General features: G+C 56.5%; 1 protein-coding gene across 1 annotated transcript; it reads left to right on the forward strand.

Moving 5' to 3' along the window:
* The first annotated feature begins 6,445 nt into the window (after positions 1–6,445).
* Treml2 (triggering receptor expressed on myeloid cells like 2) lies at positions 6,446–10,498 on the forward strand. Its single transcript, XM_048347796.1, has 5 exons — positions 6,446–6,532; positions 8,151–8,474; positions 8,946–9,267; positions 9,842–9,948; positions 10,184–10,498. Exons 1-5 carry the CDS (start codon positions 6,481–6,483, stop codon positions 10,261–10,263), a joined length of 885 nt encoding a protein of 294 aa, XP_048203753.1. The 5' UTR covers positions 6,446–6,480; the 3' UTR covers positions 10,264–10,498.
* Positions 10,499–11,529: the final 1,031 nt, after the last annotated feature.

The following is an 11,529-nucleotide window of genomic DNA, read 5'->3' on the forward strand; positions in this document are numbered from 1 at the left end:
CAGGCCTGTATCTCTGGAATGATAGAAAATGAACACCCCCCCCTCCCAGCAGAAACAGGAGGCTGCGTCCTCCTGGGTGGGGTGTGGAGAGAGATGATGGCAGCAGCAGCCTTCTGCTTCTGAGCTAGCCTGGTGGCCCTGCCTGTCTGTCTTTGCCCTCCTTCCTGTTCCCGGGGCCTCTGTTCCACCTACCACCTGAGTCCGAAGCCCAGCTTTGCCCCTAGCTGATCTTTCTGCCATGGAACACAGCTGGACTTCCAGCGATGAGGTTCCATTTTGGGCCCAGAGACCCCCCGAGAACCCCTCTCTCCCACCTCGGTGCCCACGGTCCCTTCGTCGTCTATACCCAGGAGCTCCGGCGCGGAGGAGTCTGGCTCAGGGCCCCGCAGGAGCAGGTGAAGCCCCAACCCGAGTCCCTCCTTCTGCAGGAATTCAAGCTCTCCCCCGCCCCGCGGCCGGGCGTCCCCAGGGCTCCTGGTCTCCCTGGACTGTGGACTGCTCGCCATCAAGGGCCTGGCGCTGGCAGCTCCGTGCCTGCTCCTGGGTTGTTGGCGCCGCCGGGTGAGTGGCTGGGTTTGATCTGGAAGAGGGCCCGCCAGAGCTGGGGCCACCTCAGTCCCAGAGAAGAGGACGAGGAAAATGACAGCCAGAGATGATCGTAGCCGGGCCTGGAATACAGGATGGGAGCACACCACCTGTTTTTCCTTAGAAAGGGACCTCAGCGAAAGGAAGAGTCGCTCCCAGGGACCTCATCATTTGGCTTTGCCCAGTCTCTGGCCTAAGAGGAGGAAGAACTGGAGGAGAAAGAAAGGGTGAGGCCTGCTGGGGTGGGGGAGGGGGGCCAGGGAGAGGGAAGGGGCAGCCGGAAGCAGATGGAAGGAGGAAGAGGGGGGAGGTTCAGTCAACAGCCAATGCAAGAGAAAAGGGGTGAAGAGACGCTCTGATTCGTGAAGTTCTTCCCGATCCTGCCTTCTCAGGGCTAAAAGGACAGTCCCGGCTCAGCAACCACGGAGAGCTCTGATAATGCCAGCCCGGCCCCCCAGAGCCCTTGCGTGCATTCAAGCAACGTGGATGGTTACGGAAAGAATGCCTGTTTCCCCCTCCTGCCCATCTATTTTAGCCACCCCTAGTCATGGAACACCTCAGCCCTTTGAGGAAAAGCCAGCGCTTAAGGCGGTGGAAGACAGCTCACGTCGCTGTATTCAGCAGTGGTGATCTTCCTTCCGCTACTGAGAACCCTTCAAAAGTCCATCGCCAAGCTGCCCACTCTTGGAGACTTTAGCTGCGGGTGGGTCTGAGCTTCCCAAGGCCCAGCTCGGCGTCTTCCCCTAACTCCATACCTGCTCCTGCTCTCCCATATTCCCTCCCTCCTTCCCTCCTGTTAGGTTTTTAAAGTAGGTAGCCGGTAAAGGAGAATACCCCGTGGTATTCAGGCAGGAAAGAAAGTTTATTACTGAACTGCTGGCCTGTGGCCAAGATGATCCCTGGCCCAAGAGAAAGGAGAGAGAGAGTGACCTGCACCCAGCTCTGCCTTATATCTAGGGCAGGGGCAAGGGGTGTGGCCAGGTGGATTAGGATGTGATCTCAGGGAAAGGGGAGGTAACTGCCTCCAGGTCTGCAGGTTACCCAGGTAACTGGGTGGAGACTTAATGAGGTGGGGGCAGCTACATGGAGCCCTCAGGGAGAGGACCTAACACCTCCCTCCCTCCCTCCCTCCCTCCCTCCCTCCCTCCCTCCCTCCCTCCCTCCCTCCCTCCCTCTATCGTCTGTCTGTCTCTCAGTCTCTCAGATTGCCTTAGCTGGGTATTGGGGTGCTAGAATATCTCATGTTTCTTGATTGCACTCCAAGTGAGGCCTATCCACGTCTGCTTTTGCTTAAATTCAATCCCCTGGAGTAACATGGGTCAAACGGGGGTGGGGTGGGGTGGGCAACAAAGAAAAGCGTCTGAGCCAATGGCCCAGATGTCATGTGTACCTTGGCTTCCTCTTCTCCCACCCCCAGATGTCTTAGAATGAGATAAAACGACTTACAATTAAGAGAGGTAAGCCAAGCTCAGACACACATGGTGCATGTTTTCTCTCATATGCGGAAGCTAGATCTAAAAGACACTGGGACCTGATCAACTGTACAAGAGTCTAGGCATTCACACACAGTGAGACCAAAGGAGGAGACTCTGAGGAGAGGACCGCAAAGGCGCAAGGCCTATGTGCCTCTGAGCATACAAAAGAATATTTATCGAAACAAACTCCAGGAAGTGGAAACAAGAGGTTTTTGTTCCCAAAAAGAAAATGACGAAACTTTTGAAACCAAGAAAGGCTGTAATCGGCAGACCAGAACCGGAGAAAGCCTTGGATGCTAAAAGAAAAAATTCTGATGGCGCTTAAGTGACACAGAACTTTCCCGATGTTCATCAACCAATGATCTGACCACTGGGGGTCAGCACTGCGCGCGTGTGATGTGAGTGGCAATCCCACCACCTAAGAGCCAGATTGGACCAGCAGAATACATCGTCTGGGATGAAGCAATGCATATTTTAGGGAGCAGAAGAATGTGTCACCTCCATAAAACAGGCCAGGCCAGGCCAGGCGCCGGTGGCTCACACCTGTAAATCCTGGGTGCTCAGAAGGCCAAGGTATGAAATTCAGGGTTCAAAGCCAGGCCAGAGAAGGAAAGTCTGTGAGACTTATTTCCCGTTAACCACCAGAAACTTGGAAGTGGAGGAGAGGCTCAAGTGGTAGAGCACTAGCCTTGAGCAAAAAAGCTAAGGGATAGCGCCTAGGTCCTGAGTTCCAGCTCCAGTGTCAACACACACACACACACACACACACACACACACACACACACACACGCCAGAGTCAGAGTAGAGCATTTGATGTCCAGTACAATCCCTGTCCTAACTATTCAGAATGGGTGTCTTCCAGGAACAACCAGCTGAATGTCACATGGAGAAGGCCCCCACAGGAGACCACAGTTCCTTGTCTCTTCCTGTGGTAGGGTCAGGTGTAGAATCTCAGTTCCTACCCCGGAGCCATCCTTTCTCACACTTTCCCATTAACTTATCCTTTCTCTTTAACTTCTTACTCTTTTTATCCTCACTCCCTGTTCCTACTTGCCTCCTTTGCCCAGGCAAACATTCTAACGAATTTCATCAGAAATTCTGAATTTGAATGTAGACTTGAAAAATAGGGTGGCTGTATTAAAAAAAAAAAAAACCCACAACATCACTTTCTATTAGCATGTGTTGGTTGCACAAGGGGAGGTTTCATTGTGCTATTACTGTACTTGTATCTGATGTACCCCCATCAAACTCCCTCCCTCTACCCCTCCCCCCTTTGTGAAAACAGCTCCCACAGGCTTCATTGTTCTATTCGTGTACATGAGTATGAAAGTCTTTGGTCCTATTCACTCTTGTGCACCCTCTCTGAGTGTGCTCACATTGTACCCCCCCACCCCCGAAAGAACCTATTATGCATTCTTGTCAGTTATTTTCTTTTACTGTATATCAGTTATATCAAGGGGTTTCCTGGTGGTCTCTCTCTCTCTCTCTCTCTCACACACACACACACACACATATTATATTTTAGTCAGATGACACCTATTGCTCTCTCTTCCCACGCTTCTATTATTCTATTATTCAACTCCCAGCAAGTTTCCTTATGCCATCTTCATACACAGACACAGTGGATTTCCATACCACTCACTTTCCTCGTTCTTCTTACCCTCTTTCCCAGTCCCCACCTCCCTCCACAGTCCCGCGGTTACAATCACAGGCTCTTTATGTACGTATATATGGAGGTATCTGGCTGTTTTTTAGGACTAGGTTCTATATATGCAAGAAAACATGCTGTCTTTGTCCTTCTGAACTTGGCTTATTTTGTTTAACCTGATAATCTCCAGTTCCAACCATTTCTCCCTGCAAATGACATAACTTTTGTGCTCTTCTTTTTGGCTGCACAGTACTCCCTGTGTGTATGAATCACACAATTCTTTGCACTGCACAATACTTAATCTGTTTGTCAACTATAGGGCATCTAGGCTGCTTCTACCACTTGGCTACTGTAAATACTGCTGTAATAAACTTGGATGGGCTATTGTCTGTCTTGTATCTTGACTTAAAAATCCTTTAGGTAGATACCCAGAGTGGCATCACTGGGTCTTATGGTCATTTAATTTTAGTTTTTTGAGGAGGGGAGAGCCTCTGAACTCAGGGACCTAGGATGGGAGGGGGGGTAGACTGTGGGAGGGTGGGGGAATGGGAGGTGGAGCAGACACCTACATAAGCTCACAGCTATACTTCCAATCCCATTGCCAACTCCCTTTCCTCACCAGCATGCATTTAGGTATACAGGGCTGAAGAAGATCCAGTAGTTTGTCCCTTTCTTTCTCCTGCTTCTCTCTCTCTCTCCCTACATTCCTCGTTCTTGAGTGAAACTCAAAAGTATCTTTATATCTTTCATAACTCAAGGCAAGGAGCTAACTCTTATTATTTATTTATTTACCAGTCCTGGGGCTTGAGTTCAGGGCTTGGGCACTGTCCCTGAGCTTTTTGCTCAAGGCTAGCACTCTACCACTTGAGCCACAGTGCCACTTCTGGCTTTTTCTGTTTATGGGTTCTGAGGAATCAAACCCAGGGCTTCATGCATGCTAGGTGAGCACTCTGCCACTACGCCATCCTCCCAGCTGCAAGGAGTTATCTCTTATCTCTCTTAACAGCTTCTCACTGATTGGAGACCACCCACATCTGGAATACTTTGGTGATGACAGTGTACTGTCCTCCATTTTGCTTGGCAAAATTAACATAACCTTGATTTCCCTCTCTCCCCCAACCCTGCTCGCAATATTAATGAATTGGATTTGAATCCAGGTGACTGAATATCCAGTATCATCTGAATATCCAGAATCATTGAAAAAAAGGGAAGTAAAATTTAAAAAACAAACAAACAAACAAGCAAAGACAGCTTCCATGATGTAACGCGTTTGAAATGAGAACCGTTGTCTCATTCCTACCTGTAACCTCATGGGTAGCATGAGTGTGTATGGGTGTGTGGGAGGAAACAAATCCGTGTACAAGTGAGCTGAGAGATGAAAAAGTTGGGGCTCTGCAGAGGGAAAACTTCCGTGTTTGGGGGTGTGGAGATTCAGCTGAGTTTAACATGTGGCCCCCACCCCAGGCCCCCTCTAAGGGGGAGAAGGGCGAGCCGGAAGCACGCTGGGCCTCGGCCACGCCACGGGATCCCCCCTGGGTCACCACGACGGGAGGGAACCTGCCCCCCGGCTCTGGATGCCAGGAGCTCATCCTTTCCGTCCTTGGACTCAGGGACAGAGGGAAGGGTGGGGTCTTGGGACAAATGCTGGGTCATTTCAACTGGAGTTGGGTGGCTGGAGAGCAGAGATAGCGCAGAGGAGAGGAAGTGGAGGGGACAGGCCTGTGTTGCTGACAGGGGCGGGATGAAGGGAGGAAGGGGCTCCCAGAGGGGGTCGGGCAGGGGGAGGAGAGAGGAGAGGGGGAGAGGCGGATTGTGAGTGTGTGAGAGAGAAAGAGGAGAAAGGGAAAGAGGAGAGAGAAAAAAGAGAAGAGAGATAAAAGGAAGAAAGGTATTCGACAAAGAAGATAGAGGAGAGAAAAGGAGAAAAGAAGAGAAAGAGAGACAGAGACAGAGACAGAGAGGAAGTGAGCAGAGCGAGAGACAGAGGCACAAGCCCGGCAGTGAGAACATGGGGACCCATCGCAAGCTTAACCTTCATGCTCCAAGTCTTATCATTTGCATCTTCCTCCTCCCCCACTCCCTGTATCACAAAAATAAGATGCACGTGAGCTCTAGAAGCTTCTTTGCAGCGGTGAATGGGCGTGCGAAGCTGTGAACAGTCAGGCTTGAAGGGGGGGGTCAGGAAGGAGGCATTCTGGAAGGAATGCATGCATGTAGGAAGGAAGGAAGGAGGGAAGAAGGAAGGAAGTTAGTTCCCCAGACCTTCCTTGTGAAGGAGTGTCCAAGGCTAGCCCAAGAACCTTTGTCCCGGGGTGCGGGGATGGGCGGGGGTGGTCTGTGGATTCCAGCCAAGTTTGTAGCCGAGGTTCTGGAAGCTTCACGCCAATCCTCTGGGTGGATCTCCTGGTGCCCCCCAGAAGCTGACCAGTTTCCTAGACAGAATTGAGAAGGGCAGGCAGGGAGCCTCAAGCCCCGTGAGCTGTGGGGGCCCCTCCCCGGGCCCCGACTGGGTGGAGCAGCCACACCTGCCTGACGAGCCGGGGAAGAGGGCGGAAACGGCTGCCCGGCGGTCCGCGATAGGCTGGGGGCTGCGGTCTGCCGGCGGCCGCGGGTTCCCACACTTCCCTAAATGGGCAACTTCACTTTTCAAGCCCACGGGCCTGCCCTTCTCGAGCCAGGTGGCATGTCCTGCCTCCGCCTGAGCCCTCCTCTCGGGTCCCCCAGGTATCCCAGCCCCCCGCTGGGCCCGTGACACCCCGTCTGGATGGAGCCATGGCCCCCGCGTTCCTTCTCACGCTGCTGTGGTGGTTGCAGGTCACTTCAGGTGAGGAGAGAAAGGGGCCCCGGGGGAGGGAGTTGGTCTCTTTGCTTGTCCCCCACCCCCCTTTCCTTGCCCGGTTGGTCTGTGGCTGGGGAGGAGGGGGGGAGTCAGCGTAGTAGGGTCCTTAGCAGACACCCCCCCCGAGAATGTTTCATCCTAGTATCTGGGACTAGGCAGTGTGGAGCCAGGCCTCACCAGTTAGGCCAAGCTCTGGAACCTTCTGTATCCGCTCCTTTGATCAGCTAGGCTTCCTCAGGGTTCTAAGAAGGGGGGCCACTCCAGATCTTCACCCAAGTGGCCTTCCACACTTGGCCCAGGAAGGAGGCCCTGGCAGAAAGCGTTCTCACCGATTCGGCCTCCATCTTTGCGTCGTCACGTGTGCAGGCTTTGAACTCCGTGTTTCTCAGAATGCTGATGCCACCTCCGGTCCCTGCCCTCTCTCCTGCAAGGGACCAATCCCTGAGGGCCTTGGGCTCCCGGGGCTCCCGTGGAAGGGGGCCCTCTCCCATGGCTGCCTCCCTGGTTGCCAAGGCAACCACTCACCACTTCCTGTTACTCCTCCCAGCCTGGGAGTGGGGCAGAAGGTGCAGGTGAGTGACCGCACCCCCACCCCACCCCACCCCCACCCCAGGGTGTCTCTCCTGGAATGGCCCGTCCCCTAGCGGAGCGGGATCCGCCGGCTTCGTGTGTGAGAGGAGAAAAGGAGGGCGCGTGCATCTTCTCACAGCCGACTGGGACTGAATGTTTGGGGTTGTGGGTGTGTGACTATAGTGCTCTCCCCTTTAGGTCCTTCCCTCCCTCCCTCCCTCTTCCTCCCTCTCTTCCTCTGTCCTCCCCCCCCTCCCCCCCGCTTTTGTTTTTGTTTCTCTCTCTTTCCATACTTGGTTTGTACTGTGGCCCAGCGGTAACCGGAGTCTCCCCATGGATACCCCAGGCTGGCTGCGCATGCTCAGTCCTCCTGCCCCGCCCCCCCCATGCCGGGTTCTTAAGCCTGGTTCACAGACCCCCATCTCACTCCTAGGCACAGAGGGCCAGCCATGATCAATGAACTGAATCCTTGGCCCCTTGGGAGCTGGCATGTGTGTTGGGGCTCGCTTAGTCTGTGGGTTTGTGCGCTTAGAATGTTTCAAACGTAATCCTCTAGAATGAACTAAGGCAGCTTGCTATTATGTAAAACGTGAGTATACTTAGGGGCTAGGGGTGCGGCTCAGTGATAGAGCACTTGCCTAGCAGGCTTGAGGCCCTGGGTTCCATTGCCAGGAGCGCATGCGTGTACACGTACGTATACACACACACACACACAGCAAGACTGGAAAAGACAGCTCCTGTGAACTCTGTTTGGGAACTAATTACACCTCAAATGTTGCATTTTCTTCTCTTCCCCAATTCTGAAATCCCTGAACTTCGTGGCGTGGCTTCGTGGCAGGCAGGACCCGGGGCTTTCACTCAGGACATAGTAAAGGATGGTGACCTATGGAAGTCAGTGTGGCGAGGCTCTTTCCTCCGGGCTCCCATTGGGCTCCCGGACTCAGAGGGGCTCCCCGTTTCCCCCTCCCATGGGGGCTCCAGGCCAGGAGGTCAGTGCCCTCTGCGTTTGTTTGTCCCCCCCCCACCCCCGCAGGTTACTCTTCTGTGGAAAGCTTGTACACACCGGTGCGTCACCACGAAGGGGACACTCTGTCTGTGAAGTGCTCCTATAAGCACCGCAAGAACCGCGTGGAGGACAAGGTGTGGTGCAAGGTCAGGAAGAGGAAGTGTGAGTCCCACTTTGTCCGGAACTGGGTGCAGGGGCCCTACTACTGGCTGCAGGATGATGACCGGGCCAAGGTGGTCACCGTCACCATGGGGGACCTCAGACGCCAGGACTCTGGCCGGTACTGGTGCATGCGGAACACCAGTGGGACTCTCTACCCTATGACGGGCTTCATGCTGCAAGTGTCTCCGGGTGAGCCGACCTGTGGGGTGCTGGGATGGGGAGGGGGGTCGGTTCTCCCCATCCTGTGGACCAGCAACAGGAACAGGAATCCTAGCTACGCAGGAGGCTGTGTGTGATCTGAGAGTTGCAGTTTGAAGCCAGCCCGGGCAGGGAAGCTGGATGTGCGGAGCCTCAGAGGGGGTGGTAGAAGGTGGGGTGGCTGGCCCGGGGCGGGTGGGGGGTGCAGCATCCATCCCGATGTGCCTTTGTAAGCCCTGGAGGCCTGGGAGCTCAACACCCCACACCCCCCTTTACAATGGGCTCTGAAATACGGGGCCTTGAGAATTCCCTCCACGTCCTCCTCTCTGGACCCTAAAGACCAATGATGAGATACTGGGGGTAGCACTTGCTCAGCATTGCATTCCAGAAACGGGGGCCCTCCCTGCCAGCACCCACCAAGACCCCGACTCCGTCTAGCCTCCTTCTTCTCTGCTCCGTCAGCCCTGACGACAGAGAGGGGCCTGTTCCCGACACGTCCGGCCGATGTCCTGGACCGTGGCTTCGTCACATTGGGCCAAGTGTCCACTTCCGGCCCCGAGGCCCCTTCCACCCCTGGACTCCTCCTCGCCCTGCCCCCCGCTGCCTCGGGGACGGCCAGGCCGACCTCTGTGACTGACCACAGTGCCACCCCCTCGGGGCCCCGCTGGACCACCGAGTCCCCCGGCGATGCCAGAGCCTCCTCTGCCGGCCCAGCGTCCACGCCCACCAAGCCCAGTGGCTCCCCCGCCACGGGCACGTGCCGCAACCACTTACCCTCCCTCAGGTATCTCAGGGGGACCCTTCCCTGGGGGGGGGGCTGGCGGAGGGCCTCAAGGGGCAGCAGGGGCACTGGACCTTCCCTTTCTCCCCCAGGAACTCTGCTGAATGGGAGGTGGGAGACTGGAAGGGCCCTAAAAGAAGGCATGGGGGGGCGGAGGGCCGGGGCGGGGTTGTGAAGAGCCTGACACTGACGACGTCTAACACGGACATGGGACGGCCTTGGATCTGTCAGGCAAGGGAGTCAGGAAAGTTCTACACCAAGTCCTGGTCATCTCTGGCAAGGGGGCACCTGCCATGGGTGGCCAGTAGAGGGCGCCAGTGAGCGGCGATGGCGTAGGGGGGAGGAAGGGCCCCAGGGCAGGGCCTGCTGGGGAGCGGCGATGGGGGCCGCTTCGCCTGCAGTCAGGGCGGGTGGGAGCGAGGCTCGGCCCAGCCCATCACAAATGGCAGTGTGGTAGCGCGTTGGTCCTCGTGGATGGGTGGGCTTGGGGGGGCACGATGGGGGAGGTGGGCAGGGAAGCTGTGGCCCGAATGGGGCGCCCCGTGCTCACCCCTCTGCCTCCCTGTCACCTCCGCAGGCCACAGGAGCCTTACCTCACCGTGCTGGTGGTGGTCCTGACCCTGCTCCCGGCGCCCGTGATGTTCGCCATGGTCTATCGGTTTTGGAGGAAGAGGCACATGGGAAGTAGGTGGCGCCCCCTTCTTTGCTCCTAGGGCTGAGCTCTGGGTTCACAGTACTGGGTCCCCCCGGGATGGGGACCGACACCCCTCAGCGAGGAGGAAGCTGGCCCAGCCAGCTTTCTTAGGGGATCACTGGGCAAGAGCAAGGGTGAGCCAGAGAGGGGCGGGGTGGCCCCTGGGCCGCGGGGGCCCCGTGAGCGGGGGCACAGCCCTTCTTCACTCCCATCTGTCTCTTGTAGGCTACAGGATGAGCAGCGATCGCCCCAGACCCTGGATGCAGCCGTGCCGAGCGCCAGAGCCCCTGTGGAAGCCTGTTTAGTTGAAGACCATGTAGCCACGGGGTGGACGGCGCCTCTCCCGGGCCCAGAGGGTCAACAGAAGAGTGAAGAGCACGGCCGGCCTGAGCGGAGGGAACGCAGCTAGAGCTGCTCTCTCCCCCGGCCAGGGCCAGGGCTGCGGTGGCCTCCCATTCCCTGACTCCCTTTGAACTTTCCAATGCACTCAGGGTCAGGGGTCACGAGCCCCGGAGAAACCTGACATCCCATGGACGAAGGGCTGGAGCCACAGGGTCAGCAGCGGTTCGAGACCCCTCTGTCCAGCCAGCGTGTGCTCGGATACTGCATCATAAAGACTGGATCGAAACCAGTGCCTCTCAGAGCTGGGCCTGGCTGGGGGAAGGGGCTCTGGTGGGGGCAAGGAGAAGGGGGAGCTAGGCGCCCCCACCACCAGCCAGGGGCCCAGGGGTCTGTGGAGGGGGCTCCCTGCCTTCCCAACTCATTGCTCTCACTTGGTCTCTGTTCTCTGGACCGCTGGCTCGGAGTCTCGCATAGGAGGCCGAGGCAGGCTGATTCCTCCCCCGAGGAGGGGGGGCCCCAGCCTGCAAGGACTGGACAGGCTCCTGGGGACAGGTGTGGCATCCCCACCCTCGGCTCTGGGGTGGGATCACCTGCTGGGACAGTGGACACAACGGCCAGTGCGACGCGTCTGGGACCTCTCGGTGGGCAGTCGTGGGGCTACTTCGGGATGGCTGTGGGGGAGGGGAAGGTGGTGAACCTGGGCCGGCAGGGAGGGGGCACCTGCGCCCTTCGTACTTCCAGCAGGGCAGTGGAGGGCAGGCACATGTTGACCCGAGTCTAGATAGAAGGGGTCCCAGGACACAGACAGCCGGACAGACAGACACACGTACCCCCCACCCCACCCCACAGTAAACAATATGTAAAACGCCCTCACTCTGGTGAGTAGCTAGGGGCTCTTACCTGGCCTGGGGGAAATGCTCCCCAAGACCCCACCTCCACTGGGGACCCTGTGCCAGTTCCTCTGATAGTCCTCCCAGTCTCCATCTCACACACAGGGTGCTTGTGGGGACAAGAACAGTTAGGAACAGATGCCAGTGATGACACAATTGCTGCATGCCCCCCCCCCAAGGAAGTCACTCCCCCTCTCTGAGCTTTGTTCTTTCCTTTCTTGTGAAAGGGGACAATAATGCCTACATCTCGAGATTGTTTTCTGGATGCAGTAAAATGACAGGAACTAGGAAAGCGCCTTGTTGCTCCGCTCCTTCTCTCCTCTGTGCCTGTTGCTCTCA

The sequence above is a fragment of the Perognathus longimembris genome, chromosome 6, assembly GCF_023159225.1.
Source record: "Perognathus longimembris pacificus isolate PPM17 chromosome 6, ASM2315922v1, whole genome shotgun sequence".
NCBI classification, from domain to species: Eukaryota; Metazoa; Chordata; class Mammalia; order Rodentia; family Heteromyidae; genus Perognathus; species Perognathus longimembris.